A 19,657-nucleotide genomic window follows, 5' to 3' on the forward strand; every position below is an offset into this window, starting at 1 on the left:
TGCTGCACAAAGAGGCAAGGTGCAAACGGTCACCTCCCAGCTCCCCCATCGGCATCTCAGGACCACTGAGAAGAAAATAATGTTGACATTGATAATGACACAACCAAACTACCTACAGGTCCACGCTACAGGTTACGCAGTTGTAGGCAACCCAGTCCATCCTTGGGCAACATTGTTAAGCCAAGAAGAAATGTACACCTGGAAATGAGTTTTCAAAATATATGAAACATAACGGTGGCCCCACTGAAACTCTGTTGTATGTAGGCACAACAAGACTTCAGCCCCTTCTAGGATTGGCTTTTGATAACTTTTTGCACATTAGCTAATCATCATGGCTCTGTGCAGCAAGGTTCTCATTCTCATTATGCGCAGTGACCTGGGCCCTTAATTGTGAGCAATACGGGACTTGGTGAGTTAAGATTTTTTTTTTTTTTTTAAATATATCTTAGCCAGGACTGACTGAGCACTCATTTCACTTCTTCCCAGATCTTCAAAGGTTTTTATGTAAATCTTTACATAAAGCCATTAAGAACCAAAGAAAAGCACTTTGGAAAATTATGCATTGATGTATTCTTACGCAGCCAACACTCCCAGGGGAAAAGGTAGTAATTGCACATAGCCTCCCGCCCCTTTTTATTTCTTGTCAAAGATGTTGCCTTTTTTGGCTTTTCTTATATATACACAGCATGATGAACTGATATTTGTAGTTTAAATGTCTGGTTTAACAGCGTGGTTTCCACTGTAACAAAAAGCTCTCACGAAATGTCAGGTTAGAAATAAAACCAAGCTCTAGAGGGATGAGTTGGGGAAGAAAGTAGAAGGTCCAGTGGCTGAAAAACAAAATGGAACAAAGTGAGCAGAACACAATGTGGACCCATTTCCCAGTTCAGGCAGTGGTATTGGTACATGTGGTTGTACAGGGATCTGGGGAAAGGAGAGAGACACATTTCTCACTGAATCATTTCTGCTTTCTCTATTAACATTGCAACAGAAATTACAAATAGCCCTGCAAGGGGTAGTGCATTAAACCTCAGCTCCTCATCCAATGTAAACACAACATTAATACTGAAAGATAAAGAAAACGGTAAAAAGTCCAGTGTCTTGTTTTCTGTGTTTTGCTTGTTAAGTTTCCTGTCCACCCTCCAGAATATTCCTGTGTGTATTGAAGTTGTGAACTTGACCAGCCCACATTCAAGCAAACAATCACACTCAGATTCCCAACATAAACTTTTCTCCCTCGAATGGGGAGTTTATTCCTAACAGTTCTGCTCCTTTTATTTATAAACTCCTTTAACGAAGTAGTTCTGAGACCTTGTAGCAGGCAGCAGGAGAGCACCCAGGCTACGAGTTGTCGCGCTTATATTCCCTGTTCAGCAAAGTTCACGTAAAGCCCAAGGCCCAGTGCCTTCACGGATGGGCATGCACTGAAATGAGTCTATGAATCAATATCCCCCCGCACAACATGCCTTCTAGGCAAAATCCAATTCTTGCCTAAAAAAGATAAAGAGTTACAACCAGGCCCTTTATTTTACGAGACACATATGAACACGTTGCTCTGGTGAAAACAGACCTTACACTAACAGGTTTTGTTCACTTTCGGGCAGAGCTACTGATCTTCTTTACTGGACCACCAGAACTGAAGATGGGAAAGAAACACAATGGAGACATTTCCTTGGCAAGGAAAGGAACAGCATTTAGGACTGGGGAAGAGGCAGGGCAGGGCATAAGGGATTTTCCTGATAAAACGTAACTAATTTGAGCATAAAAGACCAACTGATATCATGTACACACCTAAACCTGTAACACACCTTCCCTGGAGTGCAGTATTGTATAAGTGTCCCCTTCATTTTCAAGGCTAATTCAGACCTTTGGCTCATCCTGCATTTACAAGGTCATCCATGTTTAGAGGGCCACTGTGAATGTTCACAGGTGAAAGTTCCCTTTCAGAGTAGTGCAGATTTGAAATTCACAGGACAGCGACCCGAAGATCTTCCTTTACAGATAAAAAGCATGTCAAATTATTAAATAGCAACATGAAATCCTATATTCTGAAGGTCTGTCTTTGCTCTGCAGTTAAGAGAACAGAGTGCATTCCCAGCCCATGCCCAGTCCCCACATCTTGCAGTACAGCAGGCGTGTAGCCGGCCCCTCTTGTTGACACCTCACAAATGCTAAAGCTGAAAGGCCTGGGGTGGCTGGGGAAGGGGATGATGAGCACAGTCTGAAGACATGTCACTTCAAATTTCTACTGTTAGAACTGCCAGGTATGATAAAAAAACTGAAAGTATTTCTCAGTTCGAAGTTTGAAGACCAGGCCTCAAACGTTGAGTGGCTCCTCCCTTCAGTGTCTCTGTTTCCTCTAAAATGGGCTCCGCTGTGCTAGCTGTTGTTCTCTGCCGTGAGATATTTGAGAGCTGCAAAGCCATAGTGACGTGACATGTCCTGCTGGAACTCCTCCTTCAGGGTCTTGAGACAGATGCGGTATTGCTTGTTGGAGCGAAACTTGGTGATGTCGAAGCTGGGGGCATGCGGCATGTGGATCATGTAGGCGTTGGGCAGCACCGTGAACTCGTACTCCTGGGGGAGAAAGACACCAGCTGTGAGGGGTGTTCCTGAGCCCTCCTGCAATGCACCTCTCTCATGCCTCCACAGTCAAACACATTCTGTCATGCAACAGTTCACTGTAGGTCTCAAGAACAGCTAACCCATACAACTATGCCAAATAAACCTTTTTGTGTTTATGAAGGACCTACCTTGTCTTTGAAAATGTTTTACTCCATATAAACCAAATAACAGAGAAATGGTGCTAAAGACATTTCTGACGTCATGTCTGCAGCACAGATGTTTGACAGTAGTGTGCTTACAACCAACTATGAATGCACACAGCATGAGTTTCAATTGTGCTTGCAAAAGCATGCTTTCCCCCCTGTAATTTATCTTTCGTCGGATGCTGGAATAAGCAATATTTAAAAAGGGACACCTTGCACTACCTATGTTACTTTGCCTGTATACTTACAGCAACAAAACTGTCCCAGACTATTTATAAACTTGAAGTAGTGGGAGAATATGGTGCCTTTTATAGGCTGAGTGTGAAAATGGACCCGCTAATTTCATATGCTTTGAGAAGATTTCTCTTCGGATTGTATAAATCTTGGAAAGGTTTTAAACAAATTAACTTCTTCACAAAGTATGAGATATTGTGCTAATTCCTCTGCTCCTCTGTAACTGCTTCACTAATTCTGAAGAAGGTTTTTGACATTTTTTGTTGCTAAAAACTATGATTCATCCGTGTTTCAATTACTCTTATTAGATTTGCTCCATTTTTGTAATTAAATATATGATTGATCATTTGAGACAAAGCTAGATAAAAAGTGCCTCATAGGAAAGTTGGAAAGTCATAAGTGTAGGATGCACAAGAATGTGGTATGTGGTCCCACATAGGATGTGCAAGAAGGTATGTGGTCCCACAAAAATCTGGACAGGAAAGGGACGTGAACCTCAGAATTCTGTAGCCAAGTGAAGTACCCTATCAGCTGAGGCTATGCTAGCTATTTTTTTTTTTTTGTTAAATTTCAGAAAGTCTGAGTTTGTATGGGATGTAAATGATGAGCCACTTCAAAGCCTCTACAAGCACACTGGCTACTCTTCATACCCAGTTTCTATTTACAACTGTTTTTGCACTGCCTTATTAACCATCTCTGTGTAAGACGGTGAACAACCACAGAGCTTCTGCAGAGCATGCTGGCTTTAAAAGACATGGAGCTGAACTTCTGGTTTGCAGCCCTGTGTAGATTTAGGAGTCTGTGCTGGGACACAGATTAATTACCTGCAGTGGAGAGGCAGGATATTCCAAAATATTTTGTTAGGGAAAGAGATTTATGGGAGAGAACACACTTGAGCTAATAAACACTAGGGTTTTCACCTACAGACAGTCCTTCACCTAACAAGCTACAATGAGAAGAGACTGAAAACTGCTGGATGATGATGCTACCAGAAACCAAGAGTTTGAGCAACACAGCCCCACATGAAGTTACAGAAACTGCAGTGCTGTCCCAGAAACACTTAGGAAACAGTAGCATCTGTTGGACAGTGCAGATGCAGCTGTGTGGCTGCTCCTTTCTCATTATGGGAGTGCCTGTTCCCTGCCAAACAGTGCTACAGAGTAAATCTTTGTGCCAAATGACAATGCTGTCATACATGGGAATAGGCCCCTGTGAGCTTCTGTTTGGGATGACGAGTGTACAGGAAGAGCAAAATATTCTGATGCTCACAGGCAGAACTCATTTAGCTGGAAGAGACTTGGAACTAATGGGGAATCAAACACAAAAACAAAGGCTGCCATAATGGAATGAGGAGAGCTGATGAACAACAAACTACATAACTTCTCTGCAGGACCTGAACATTAAGGGCTGAATCTGCTGAGGAAGAAAAACGCCCCTCATACAATCTTTTCTCTTTTGCATTTCTTTCTCTGCATCTCAAGTCTGCTGTCTTGCAGATCAAAGACTTTCTATGCTCTGCAACGTAAACGGTCTGCAGAGCAGTGCTCCCATCCCTGAAAGGCCTTCAGCCACATAACAGTGTGCCAAAAATGTAAGCCCCTTTGAAAGATGCTGGGCTGGGGTCCTGGAAAAAGAGATGCTCACTGTCTAGTTCCACAATCACTGGAAGAGCGGGGAAAGGTTTCCTAATGGCCCATCTCTACTGTAAGAAAACATTCCTTGAGAAAGCAAAGCACTCTCAGGAACCTCTGTCCTTATCTCACAGATTATAAATGCTTTAGACAGAGACTGTCATTATCCATATATTTGTACAGCATCCAGCTCAGCGGACATCTCCATGCCCCCAGAATAATAATGACGATTATCTCCACACTGTGTGCTCCTCTGAAGGATGGTAGTGGCACAGGTCCTTGGTGAGGTGTCTCCCACAGTCTGTTTGACACACGCTGCAGTTGCGAGGAGCAGGGAAATAATTCAGCTGAGCGGCTGTTTTGTCTGCTGATAAAGGAGCCAGCCAAACAGCTTGCAGCAACATGATCCATGAATGCCCTGAAGCCAAAGGAATGCCTTATGGGTGCTTGGTGCAGCATTTCCTCCTTTTTATGGAGGGGATGTTCCCCATTCATCACAATTCCTTCCTTCTAACCTAAGGAGCAGCCAGGCAAAGGAGACAGAACTCAGGAGATTGATCAAAATTTGCAACAGAGTGGCTGGGAGATCAAAGCTCCCTAAGGAAAAAGCCTAAATACATGTAAACTCCAAACAGGAGCACATCTGAATTTACTATGAGGAAAACAGAACAACAAGGTAGTCCAGCATATTTTGGTCTGGCTCAGGGAATTTGATATTTCTAGCTGACATAGGGAAAAATAGCATGTCCCCTCCAGCCTGATTTTGTGGGAAAACAGGCCAATACCCAAGTTGCTACAGATGAAAATTAAACTTCTTTTCAAAGTGAGAATTTTTTTAAGGCTGGAAGAGTGAGAAAAACAATTCCCCAACTGAGTTAGTTCCATCCCAATGGCCTTTTTAAATACCTGTGCTATGATCAACTTTGAAAAATGTTCCAATTTCCTATGTGTGAGTCTGTATGCTGAGCAAATGTCTCTGAGCAGAAGAGTTAAATCGTGAGTGCTAGATGAGAGTGGCCAGTTGGAATGTAAGCCCTGATAGCCAGATTAACAAATAAATCATTGCATTGGCACTCTCCACAAACGATAATTAATTGATTAGTGTTTGGATAGTGCACTGGAAAATTAAAGTGCTATAGCAAAGTATTACTATTAATAATAACATAATGGACAATTTTTGGGGGAGGGTCTGTAATCATTTTTTTCATCAACAGAAGTAGGCACAAATTAGTTTGCAATGCCCTTTTTCAAACAGAGGGCAAGTGGCAGGTAGCCCAAGGTGGCCATGTGGTTTTGTAAGCAGTAGAAAATAGCCCTCCCGTATGCCTGCCTTCATCAAAAGCACTGTATCATGCACCCCCAAGATACAGTCTCCCAATAACTTGCTGTATGTCTTGTGCTGCTCTGCTTTCTGCAAGCTGCTAACAGTTGGGCAGAGAGGCATCAGCTGTATCCCAGACCCAAGTCCTCACAGCAGAAGCATATCCCACTAGCATAGTGGGATACAGCTGGCTAAAATTATTTTCAGATACGATGAAATGCCACTGGTTCAAAAACTGGAAATGAAATCGAACTGAAAAAAAAAACAAACAGCAAACTAAAGAGAACTGCCATGACCCAGCCCCTGCTGATTAATGCACTGGTTAGCTTCACATCCAAGAACAGCAGGGATGTGCAAACTCTGCCATTTCAGTGCACAGCAACACCAGACTCCCATGGAGCCATAACCAGTGCCAGTCTAAAGATCTAGGTCTGTGACAAGGACCTTGGCAGCTCTGAGAGCTCTGGTGCCAGTCTGGGACTCTCGAGGTCTCTCTGCATCCTTGTTCTTTATATTCTGTCCAGCAGTGCCATCCCAAGCCACAAATCCAACAGGCAGACAGCCCAAGGATCAAATACCTGGATCTTCTGGAGTTTGCTGCTGCATAGCTGGAGACTTTGGAAATGTGAAGACCTTGACTTTGCAGAGATGCGCTGTAAATCTGGGCTAGAAATTGAAGATCCTTGACTTGGATTCTGTTTAAGATTGCTTTTTGAATTCTAAATTAACAATTGGGACTCACCAACCTCTGTTTAACTGAAAAGCTTCCAGCCAGATCTATAGGTCTATAGACCCCACAGTAGGTGATTAGACTGATAACAAGTGCTGCAGTACTTGGGCACACTGCTGGGCAGGAAGAATTGTGTCACTCTGAGACAACAGCTTTCTCAGCACTGACAAATGAACTAAGGAGACTCAGTACTCTTTTTAATGCTTGATAAGGACTAAACTGAGCTCAAAAAAGCACTCATTAAGGAGCTCAGTAAGGCCAGGTGAGCACTTTGGCAATGCAGAGCTTGAAGCCTTTCTACAGAAGGTGGATTTCTTCTAACAACCCTGCCACCTGCCCCTGCATGAGTTATGCAGGCATCATCTTCTCACCTGTGCATCCAGTTCCATGATGTGAGCCACTTTGTTCCAGCCAAATCCAACAAACCGCCTGTCATACTCCGGGCAGTCCTTCCTCACAACAACGTATGGCTCGAAGTCTGCTTCCCACTCAACGCGGTAGGGGGTGGTGGCTGTTCGCCACTTGGCAAAGTTCGTTGGCGCGTGCCCTTTTGTCCAGACGTGATACCTTCAACAGACATAAATGGCACGGACACGGGGAGGCAATTAAACAGGATGCATCTTGGCGAGGCTACAAAATGTTACTTGTTAGATAAAACGCTTGAAAATAAGGACATTAGCTTACAGTTCACATCATCGTTTTCAGGACGTATCAGAGGCAATTTCTAGGACTGTTTCCAGCACGCTTCCCAGAGCCTCTGTGTGCTTGATGCTTAAACAGATCTAGCTGGTGAAGGATGGTGTGAAAACACTACCTAATGCTAACGTGAGAAACAATTACAAAACACGCAGACAGTTCATCTGCACTGCAAAGTGCTGTGTCTCATTCCTAGCAACCAAGTGGCTGCATCAGTGCTCTAAAATCAGCATGAAACCCTGCAGCTCACATAAGGCCCTGAAAATTAGCTATTTCTACACCACAGCGACATTCACGATCTGTTTTGTATGTAATTTTATAATTTGTATGAGAGACACCTGCAGCTCTGGATAGATGTTCCGTTTTATTAATTACTGTTATTACTATGGCAGGAGCTAAAGTGCATAATTAAATTAATAAGTAAAATATCACACAAAGACATTTCTGCTGCACTTTCTATATTGTGGGGGGCGCCCGCATGATCCTGAGTAAGGTAATCAATTTGATTTACAGAAAAAGATCCTTTTATACTTCGTTAATCTTGTTTAGGTCACAGCAGGTCCCTTCCAAGCACAGCTTGAATCCACCCCATTAGTGCCAGGGTCAATGATTCTCTCGCCCACTTACTCTTCTTACACCTTTCCAAAAATCAATGAGACAGGCTCTTTCTGCAGACTCATAGATTAAATAATGAAACAAAGGCATAGCAGGCCATCTGTATTACAATGCTCTGAGATGTGTAACAGAAGGGGCAAAACAAACATCCTGCCAGTTTGTAATGTAAGGTACATTGAATTCACGGGGATGACTCATGTGCTCAAAGTGAAGAGGTTTAAGCTTTAACTATTTGTAGAACTGGGACCTGGATTCTCATACTGTCGCAAGCTATCGTTAAAAACAGAGATGTAAAATCACAGTCCAAGAATTCCTACTTTGGCTGTATACTCATATGGCTTATTGCTGGACAAACAGAGAACTGCTCAGCTTCACTGACTCTCCTTGGTCAGGGGCAGTGTAGGAGGACAGGATTATTACAACTGCACTGGTGTCCCAAGTAACCTATGGTCCTTTGGAAGCTGCATTTCTAAGTTGTAAACAGGTTGCATCACTTTCGGATATCTGCCTTGGGGACCAGGAAAAACAAAGCCCGTCTGTACTAAAAAAAACTAACACTGAATGAATTAACCAGAGCTTATTAGAAACCAGTGCAGCATTCAAAAAGATTACAGTCCCTGAAGGCCTTTGGAACCATCTCCAAAAAGCCCATCCCTTTTCTGGAAGTGACTAGGTAACCTATGCAGTCACTAATGACCAGCTATCCATGATGGAAAAAATATAATCACAATATAGAGCAATAATCACAATATAAAATGATACGGGATTGTGGACGATACTCTAACGTCCTACCTCCGGCATTTTGAAATTAATTATGATAATAACAATAATGACTACTAAACACTCATGAAGTGATTTGTATCTTCAAAGCCCCATGCAAACTTTGGTTAATTGAGAGATTCCTGCAGAGAATCAGGCAAATGCTTCTGTTCCTCTAGTAACACTCTCCTACTGATTAAAACAGCGGGGCTAACAGGACACTAGCCATAAAAACATCCCTTACTTTTGACCCTTTTCAGGGTTAGCAATGTAAGCAGACACAGCAGCTCAGGTATAACGTCTGTGAGTGGAGAGAGTGGACCAGCAGGAAAAATTAAATCGTGGGGAGCAGACAATGAAGAGAGGACAGAGAAGTGAGAGTGGAAAGAGAAAAATCAGAAAGGAAGGAATAGACCTGACCAAACCAAACCAAAAAAAAAAACAAAAAAAAACAAAGATCTTTTACTTGCCTCTTCAGAGCAACTGATGGGAGTGGAGGGAAAGTGGCAGACAAAAGGGTAGCTAAGGTCAGGACAAATAGGAATCTGAGTACAGAATGCTCAAGTAAGGTGTGAACACACTAATTGCAATGGAATAATCAGTCAGGAAGTTGGAATTGTGAATTCAGGATTACATACATACATGTACATAAAATATGGGTCTAAATATATATACATATAATCTGCTGGAGCTAGGTCTTGGCCAATGACTAATCATCACATGAAATGAACTGCAAAATCAGAATATGCAGACACCATTACATGGATGTCCTTGCAGGGGAAGCTACCATAAAAGAGTGAGTCATTTCCAACAGGCTTTATTCTCAGTGATGCAGTTGTGAGAACTGGTTCACTGTCTGTATTGGTCTTCCATCAGCAGGACAAATGAATAAATGTAGCTCTCCCACTCAGAGCCTTCTCACCCAAGATTTAAACACACATTGAATTTTAAGGCCACACTCAATGTCACAGATTTTTGGGAGAAGTCTCTTTGTCAAAATAGTGACCAAGGCATTTTCAATCCCACTGGTAATTTTGAAAAATCCAATCCAAATCATTTGGTCTTTGTGCAATGATGATGAGTTTTTTTTCCCATGGTTCATAGAAAACACCTACACAAAAAAACCCACAACTGTTCTGGGTCAAATGTTTCATCTTACTTTCTATATCCATTGCTTTTTTTCCAAAATACGATTTCAAAACTACAGCAAACTTTGCTAAAGTTAGCAAAGTGAAATTGTTATTCTTCTCAGAGTGTTCTTCCTCCCTGCCCTGTCACTCAAAGCTTCACGTTTCAGTGAGAAAAATGTTTTGGTGAAAGAAAAAACTTTCTCAGCTCTGTTCTCAGATGCTTAAACATTTTGCTGGATTGTGGATGCAATCAGTTAATTAGTTAATCAGTCGTTGCTGGTTATGTTTTCTCAATATGATGCATCTTCTACCAGCTGTGGTTTTCCTCGTGCCTGAAAGCTGTGTCGGCAGCACATTCGTGGTTCATCAGCTATTACCCAGCCATGAAGCAGGCACATCCTCAGGAGGCACAGTCACAGCCAGCACCTGCACACGAAGCCATCAAGCTGGGACAGAGCATCCCACTGCTGCAGAGAGTTTCCACGCAGCACACCCTGTCAGCCACAGATGCTTACACGTCTTCCTTTTCCTTTTGGTGGTGACTGGGGGATGTAATTGAGAGCCGTTTTGTACTCCTTAGCTGCCCAGAGGTAGAAAAGGTCACCATTTGGAAAAGAGGTGACAAAAGCAATTTCAGTGAGGGAAAGATTGTAATCTACCGTGTGGTGTGAGGGACTGGGATGCTGCAGGCACTCTCAGCAATCACTGTCACAGCAGTCCTCCCCAGTTCACTCCCACCCGCTCAGCCTTCGAATTGCAGCATTATTAAAGCACCTTGAAGGTGGAGGTGGAAATTCTCGGCCCAGATCACAGCTGCTTTGTGGCTGTTGATAGATTTGAACAATGAAACGAGCCAAAGCAAACTAGGGAAGCATTTGTAAAACGTGTCCTACATTAATATGCAAACCAGCTACAGTTTGCATGTCCTTCAGTTCTTTTTTAACCTTGCTCTGGCAAAACTCCCACTGATGTTAAAGAGATTTTTGCCTGAGTGAGACTTGAGAAAGGAGGTGCAAATCTGGCTGTGTGCGGAACATGCCAACATGCTGAATAGCTTGAAGATGAAATCTGTAGTGGAAGGCCACTGCTGTGCAGGCTGAAAATTTGACTGCTGGTGGAATATAACAGCTGAAAATCCTGAGGGTGTTATTTTCCACTGGAAGGATTTTTTCTTTCAACTATGGGAGAAACAATTACTCTCTATCAACAAATTTCTTGTTAATTTGTCTTTGACTGCTAAGGAATGATGGGGGAAATATGCTTGCTCTATCAGTAACCTTAAGTAATTTTCCAGAGATGGGCATGCCTACCTAATATCTCAGTCACCTCGAGCTTCTATTTCAAGGTAGTCATGGGTACCTGTAGGGTCAGAATTGTGTTTTCCAGGCTCACACAGGCTGTCTGCTATGATGTCTACATAAAGCTACATGAGAGAAGGGTGGCTGCTGCAATGAGAGCCGTGCATAATGCAGTGAATAGAAGTACGGTGAGGAAAGCTCTAATGTAAGAAAAGGATGGAAGATGTGATAAAGAGCTGTGCTGGCTGTGGATAACACTTAGTGTTTTCATAGTTCTTATCTCTAGATCTCAAAATACTGTATAAAGGAGAGGTGAACATTGTTACCTGCATTTCAGAGACGGAGAACAGAGATGTAAGAAAGAACTGATTTGTGTAGCACCTCCCAGCAGGACACTAGCGGAGCTGGGACATGAACACAGGTTTCCTAAGCCCCCTCCCTGTGCAATATCATAAGGCCATATTGTACTCTTGCCATCACTACGATGCTTTACAAATGTCTGCTAATCAGACCTGACCACACACCCATGAGAGAGTTAACCCTTGGTTAAGTTGTGTTTTAAAACTGAAAAGTCTGACAGACAATAGAAGTGACTTGTTCACAGCAACAAAAGGAGTATCAGAGAGGAGCTCTGAATTTAGGTGTTCTTAATTTCTCAGCTTCTAGTCAGAGTATACTTTCACCTCTACATTGGGAAACTCTGGCTATTTAAGCAGCTGTTTCATACTTTTTAAGAGCACATGGCAAGCTTGTATTTGTTTTTCCAATCAGTCAGTATGAAACCAAACCAAAGAGCAGAGAGAAATTATTGTTGGTCACATGAGGGACTCAGCTATCCAGATAGTATTTGGCAGCCAAAAAGGAAATTACACGCACATGAGTGTAATGGTCACGCCTGATTTTGTAGAGCAATAAAGAATGACGAAAATAAAACAAATTCAATTTAACAATTGAAGTCCTTCAGTAGAGGAGTATAATACTAGATAAAATGCCGACCTTACAGATGGAATATATCCACATATGATTCTGTTCACTGCCTCTCTATGAAAAGGGAAAAAAATCCAATACATTTCTTAATGGAGCTAGCTAGCTGACAGAAGAGAAAAATAAAATATTCACAGAACATGAAGAAAACTCTTTAGAGATAATGACCACAGGTTCAACGAAAGTACTTTCCATTACCTGAATGTAAAAAGGGTTCCCATGTCCAACATAGATAGCAGCTCTGCTTTTGACTTGGGGAAGGAGAGGCGGTAGCGTAGGGTCTCAAAAGCAGGTACAATCAGAGCTTTCTTGGTGTTAGCCAGGTCTAGCTGGATGACGGACTTCCTGGAAAAGAGAAAAAATTTGAGCAGAAAAATGTTAAACTGAGAAAATCACTTGGCATTTCAAAATAAAGAGCAGAGAATGGGCAGTTTGATACTGCAAATGTAACTATGGCTCATATTCTTTCCCATAAGTGCATTGTTTTTTTCCTCTGTTTTTGAATCTGCTACTCTGTGAGCAGGGAGAACAGTACAGTTCAAAAAGAGCTTGTGTGTTTGACAGATCAATGCTACCCTGCATGTCCAGGGATGCCCCGAGCTGAACTAGGACTCTGAGTAGGGCCAACTTACCAGCCCTGTAAGAGAAATGCAGTTAAATCTCTTTATGTTTCTATATACATGGGAAAGAGATGCCCAGTCCATGGCAGTTCTAAAGAACTGGGTTTTATTCAGGACTTTACGAGGTGAGGAATCAGAAAGTTTAGTTGCATTTCAACCTAGCAGTTGTCTGGGTTATGCTGTGCCATCACATTTGCTTTTCACCTCTGCTTTAGAGCTCTGTGTGTCCATTGAGGTATGTATTACCTTAGCCCCCTTATGGACCAGATATCTGCCCTCAAGAACGCTGGCTGCCAGGAAGGTTGATCTTTGTTCAAGGTAAGGCACAGATCTATTGCAAAAGGACATGGTGCAAATAACCACAACTGGAAATTAGCAGAAGTGTTTCTTTGTTATTGTTAATCATGTGCATGGTAGTGTCTGGAGCTCAGAGCTCATTTGTGCTTGGCACTGTATGTAAGGCAAGGAGGTTGTTTGCTTCAGAGAACGATTGCGCACTGGGTGCAAAGAGATACCTCACTTTTTGCCTCCTTTTGCTCCAAGTTGTTCAGTGTGGAGACTTTTTCAGTGTGTATGTGTGCATGCAAGCATACTGCATTTTGTGCAAAAAGGCCCTTCCAGACAGGGTCCTTAGGACAACAGCTTAGCAATCTTACAGACTGCCTGCCAGACATGTTCTGTCTTTTCTTTCCTAGCAAACTAAAATTCAAAGAAAAGGAAAGAGAAGTTCATTTTCCATCCCCTGACTGAATCTTAGCATGCTTGTCATTAGAAATAACTCTGTCTTGATTTTCCTTTCATTATCTTTATATTTCATAAGAGAAATATGCCTCTCTCTCCCTGTCAAAGTCAGTTCCCTTTAACAGGATTCACTGTCCTGGCTTTTATGCTACTGCAACAAGCAATCAAGGACAATGTTGACAAGCAAGAAACTCTACAGCCTTATAAGATGAAGGAATTGGGATCACTGTCATAATACTAGAAGGACCAAACAAACCACTTTTCTAAGGAATAGAATATCTAGCATGTATTTCTATTGCCATCAGAGAAGAAGAAAAAGAGCAGGTCTATTTAATAAAATCTGAATTTTAGAGAATTCATACCACCCTATGGGCCTGTTCTATAAAAGAAAATCTGTTCCCAAAGCCTTACTGCAAAGTTTGCATTGTTTAAAGAACCCCTGCCACATTCCACTGAACTTTTCACAACTGAAAGATTTTAACAGTCTTATTATACCTTTTCTGTACTTTCCTTATTTCTTCTCCCTCACCATCACTAATGGCCAAGATATCTGCATGTAAATAGATTAATCCTTTACAGTCAGCCTCCATGACCTTCCAGAATCACTGAGCAGTGCCAGCATCCAGTCTTTACGATGATTTTAATGCTTTTTCCTCTTCACACCTTCTCTGCAAGCAGGGTACACTAATACAGTTACTCTGACAACATCTCAGGCTTTCTGCACTCTATACAATCTGTCAGACTTGAGCAGTGCAGCTTTGAGGATTCAGTGCAAGGAAGAAACAGGTGATGTTTGCAGTGATGCTCATCCTTTGGGCTCTGCAAGGGAAGAGCCACTTCCATTTATGGCTGCTGCTGTCTCTTTCACGGAGAGCTCAAATGTCTCATGCAAAACTCAAGGCTTCATCTCTGCTTGGCACTGTCCAAGGAGTAGGGGACAATCCTGTCCACCAAAGTTCACAGTCTGAAGTAGATCGAAGCTAAAGTAGGTATAGGTATTAAGCAAGGGTGTAAGGCAGAGTTGCATGTTACAACTAGTGTTGAGTGTGACTTACTTTCTAAAATACGGGAAACAAGCACAAAAATTATATGGGTATCAATAATTCTTTTATACACTCCCCAGTCGTCATCTGCAAATTTAAAACAGGTGTCAGTGTCTGAACTGGGCCTTAGATCTCTTGTTGGAAAGAAGAGATGACAGTTTTACAAAGAAAACCAACACAGAGTGAAAAAACTGATACTTGAGGCTGAAATCACTGTAACAGTCCAAGGTTAATATGGAAAAAAAAGCAGAATATGAAAACAAGATGTTTGTAGTAGATGCAGTCAAACACAGAGAACCACCAGAGGTGCTTCAAGAGTAAAATAATGTAATGGGATAATCTTTGCAGAAATATTTTCAAGAGGTATGCGAGCATCTGAGGTGCATATTGTTAAGGCCAAAGGGTAGAGGTTCAGCAAAACTGATTTGGGAGCTGAGGGCAGCACTGATCTCTGAGTAGAACAGCCTGCTTTGGATGTGCACTAGATGACATAAAAGACTGACATAAGGTGAGGAAAGAATCAATGCTGATACCCAGGTGCTGAACCTCAGTGACAGAGGACAACAGAGGTCATGTTAACTGTGATAAAGACAAGGGAGTTTTGGTAGAGAAAAGAACTCCTTCCATTTTCTTCTGATAAGAAGTTGGTGGTCTGCTCCTTGGACTCCCAGCTGAAAATCTAACCTCTTCCTACTGAAAGCAAGTCTGTTTTTCCTTTCTGTGTCGTGCTGTTTTTTGTTTGTTTGTTTGTTTTTTTGTTTTTCCTTGTTTGAGTGGAGGTGCCATTTGCTGGTTGACTGGTTTTGTGGTACTTGGAATAGAAAATTTCCACTGTTAAATGTTGCAACGTATGTGGAATATAACATGAGGAACACATTAGGTTATTTTACAAACCAGCACTAGGGAAACTTTTTAATTCCTGCACTATCCTTGTGAGGGCTGTTTTTTGGATTCGGTAATATCAATCCTGTATCCATTTTCCTATATCTGTCCTTTTCCCCAAACCTCAAAATGAGGATATAAGATTTTATGAAGAGGTTTCTCTTTGCTAGTGTTGTCCAGGAAACCGTTTCCCAGGCACCTTTGTGTTCAGACCCGATGTATGTCATTCTGACACAGTGAGAGTTGGGTTAAATTTCTTATCTACCAATCAACTCTATTTTTTTGTAGAGCATGGATGAAATGAACCTTAAATCACAAGAGTCTCCTCAGAGGTTGAATGAACTCCAGCATGTTGAGATCAATATTTTCATCTCCACAGTCTTTTCCAAAAATTAACAAATCATTTTCATCCTCAAGTGGGGAGATAGTAGTATCATTCCCATTTCTGCTGGATAAAGAAGCTCAGATACAGAAATACTAATAACCTAATCCAAAAGCACTGAATTCAGAAAAAAAATAAAAAAGTGTACATTAATTCCAATTATCTTCCACCATTAGGACCCTCAGTGATTAGCTCAAGATCAATGGACAAGGTAGTCATGGGGTTTGTTACATGAACTGAAGAGATGTCAGCCCAGTGTTGAATTCATCAGGACTTTCATCCTCTCTACAAAAGGAACGTTCAAAGGCACCCAACAAATAAAAATTAACAGGCACAACATGATGTGTGACTCTTTCTGAGATGCTAAAGAGCAATCAGAAATATTTCACAATTCATGTTACAAGGAGAGGTCTAAAACCTATGGATAGGGTTTGGATGCAAGCTCCCAGTTTATGCTAATGTGTCCCTGGAAGCAAAGGGCATATTTTATAGAAATATGTCAGGAAAGAACTTTAGTGCTAGCTGTGACAACTGTAGATACCATAAAGAAGCAGCCTGTCTAGTTATTTTATGTTAGAAGAGCCTTTAGGATGACCCACACACCTTACTTTTTGCAACCAGAAAGAGCCTTTAGCTCTGGGGCAATGACAAGATGACCTCAGTAACAAATGACTGAAGGTGACAAAAGACTTCTGCTCAGCACAGACCATAAAAATGCCTGAGTTTTGTAAACAGGAAGCCTTTAAATGATACATTTCTGCCCCTCTGTACTTTACAGGAGAGTAAGGTAGAACAAAAAGGGGTTTTGATGGAGATTAAAAGCATTGAAATGGCATTACTTAGCAGCTGTGAAAAAGCTCAATTAACATAAATCTAAGTGCTAGCAACAGATACCTAGAGGGACTGGTTACCACCAACTTCTCCTTCAAAACTGGCTGCAATTCTTCACATACAACGCCTTCAAAACAGGTTGGAAATGTTTTTCAAAATTCCTTTCTCTGAGAATACATACTCTGTAGAGACACAGTATACAATATATGCAGCTTGCAAGCAAGATGGAGTTGTCTGGCTCTTTCTGTATAAAGCAGCACCTGAAATACCAGACTACATCTTTTTGCTTATGGTTTTTCTCTCTGAGGAAATGAGGATGAATATATGTATATGACTCTCTACCAAACAGTAGCTGCCATTCCAACAGACGGCGCTGATCAGCTACCTGAAGGAGCTGTGGGAACAGTCAATGTGGAAATATAACACATATCTGTATTTAAAATAATCTCATTGCACTTCCCTGCTATTTTGCTCAGAAAAATCATTACTGAAAAAGCAACAAATGACTCTAGTTGTGCCCCCCTCACCTCCAATCCAGTCCCATTTTAAAGAGCTGGAAGTAGCAGATTAGCAATTTCAATATTCCCAAGCAACAGAGATGCACAGAGTTAAGGTGATGTGGATCTCACAAAAGACGTGTAGAGCAACGCAGTGTCTCAGAAGCAACAATGTTCTGTGACAATCCATTTCTTTTTTTTTTTTCATGAACAACACCAATGTGTGGCATCACTGTGCATTTAGTCCCATGATACATTATCACCATATCAGAGTAATTTGTATGGCTGTAATGTCTCAAGTGCACTGTGGTATGTCACTTTGTTTTCTCTCCTCTCTCCTTCGTTTCAGTTCTGGCTCCCATCAATGCACTGCAAAGCAGCATGTAGGAACAAGCTGTATTTCTGGTACTACATGTCAGTGTCAACAGCTGCTATCCTTCCTGTGTCCAGCATTGATCTGAAGAAATGTAACAGCATGCAGCACTTACGTCAAAGAATGGTACTGCTAATAACAGCAGTCCCTGTACGTATCTTGAGACAGTTAATGTGTGCGAGAGACATAATTATTTTGGAATCCTTTAAGTAAAGAAGAAATATCCCTGAAATAAGTGGGAAACTGGCTGACACAGTGGGATAAAGCTTCAGTGAAAGCTTCAGTTGAAATCCAGCATCTTAAAAGCTATAGTGAATTTGGACCAGTTCACAGATGTGGAACGTGAAAAAGGCAACTGTCCACATGAGGGAGAAGGGAGAAGAAGATTCTTATTGAGTTAGCCTGAAACAAAGGAATCGATTCATAAGTTTACAATACAGGAAGGTATATTGCCCTTTACACTCCAGCACCCCAGGCCTACATACTGAAAGGGCTCACCTACAGGCAGACCCTCACTGGAGCACTGTGATCAGGTTTTACCAAACTCAAAAAGAGATGAAAGACAAAACTGGTTAAGGACTAAGGAACTGAAATCCTTCTGTATGGCCACAGGGTGTCCTCCTTGCTCTATGCTTTGGCCTCAGGTGACCAGCCTCTGTAGAGGAAAAAGGTCTTTATTAAAAATAGCTCTGTTAATAGATGAGAGCTCTGTAGTTTGTTCAGTCCAACTTGCTCACATTCATTAAGATACAGTACACATTGAGGTTACTCTTCCCAGTTTCTTTACGCTAATTATTTTGCCTTGACAGGTGCAGGTCGTACTCATATTCTTAAGCTGGTTAGACTCTCATTCCGTTTTCAAGATATGGAACTGGATAAAGAGTGAAAGAATGTATCACAAGGACAAAAAATTCAGTACCATTCTGCATGTTTTTTCTGTCATTGACATTAAGAACCTGGGATGTGTAAGGATACTGCTCATTTCACATCTCTGCTAATACTGGACGCTATTGCACCTTTAATGACACTTAATCCAGTTCAATTTTCAAACTGTTTTGAAAAATGATTCTGATAGCTAACAGGTTTCACATTTAGAACCGCTTCTTTTTCTTTTTTTTTTTTTTTTTTTTTTTTATAGCAATATTATGTTACTTCTAGTTACAGCCTCTTCCTATGCCCTAAAAATTCTTGTGCCTTGCTGGGTGTTGTCACACTTTAAACTAAACTGCCTCTTTCAGATCTGCTCAAATTGCATTATTTTGGGAATGTGTGAGAAGGCTGGGGTGTGGAGGGGCTGAAAAAGCATGTGGCAGCAGGGAGCCTTCCTCCACTTACCTGAGGTACTCGTAGAGTCCATACATGGGCAGGAAGTCAATGTCAGACAGAAACATGTACGGTGTGCTGATATGCTTCATGGCCACATTCCTTAGCAGATTCACAGGATAGAACTGGCCTTCCTTGTAGACGATATGGTAGCCGACATTGTGGCGGCTCATTAGTACTTCTGAGCCCTGGGCGTAGCGCAGAAATTGCTGGGCTTCTGCATCAGAAAGATAGAGTGCCAGGCTGATCGGACCTTCCCAGTGTTTGCAGATAGCTTCAAGCATCTGGAGCCTGAAAGAGGAAGGGTAAGAATAAGAAAAGGCTGTCTCCCCGTCTGGGACTATTTGCCTGGGTTCATCTCATCAAATACAGATACCTCTATCTAAGTGAGACAGATTGGCATCACTTTATATCCTGTGGAAAGCAATAAATATTTCTACAGCACAATTCATCTTATCTAAGTCCATGTCTCTTTCTGGACAGGTGGACTGCACCCTAGATACGCCTACCTCTCTCCAGTGAATACGAGGGAGACAAAGATGGCACTAGCTCATATATAAACATCCACAACACAAATACCTAAAGCCAGGTGAAATCTATGACAATCCTTTCTGCTTAAAGCCTTGATGCTGCAGAAAAACCCACATGGACGACGGGGCTTCATCTGATGAGAGCTTTGAGTGGTTGTAGGGATCTGTCTTTGTAGATCTAATTACAGAATAGGGGACTTGTAATCTAAAGCTATGCCTAGTGCCCAATTCACATTTTAGGCCAAGTTAGTCTCTCTTCAGGAAGCCAG

At 41.8% G+C, this 19,657-nt stretch overlaps 1 protein-coding gene across 1 annotated transcript in view; it reads right to left on the bottom strand.

The window, feature by feature from the left end:
• Positions 1 to 400: 400 nt before the first annotated feature.
• Positions 401 to 19,657, bottom strand: part of LARGE1 (LARGE xylosyl- and glucuronyltransferase 1) — a 281,219-nt gene continuing 261,962 nt past the window's right edge. The window contains exons 13-16 of the mRNA XM_084289677.1: positions 18,871 to 19,149; positions 12,365 to 12,511; positions 7,056 to 7,251; positions 401 to 2,577 (exon numbers count right to left, since the gene is read on the bottom strand). Coding sequence (XP_084145803.1) covers positions 2,380 to 2,577; positions 7,056 to 7,251; positions 12,365 to 12,511; positions 18,871 to 19,149 — 820 coding nt within the window. The 3' untranslated portion in view covers positions 401 to 2,379. The remainder of the gene's footprint in view (positions 2,578 to 7,055; positions 7,252 to 12,364; positions 12,512 to 18,870; positions 19,150 to 19,657) is intronic.

This window comes from Netta rufina (assembly GCF_964035555.1).
Source record: "Netta rufina genome assembly, chromosome: 1".
Taxonomy (NCBI): Eukaryota; Metazoa; Chordata; class Aves; order Anseriformes; family Anatidae; genus Netta; species Netta rufina.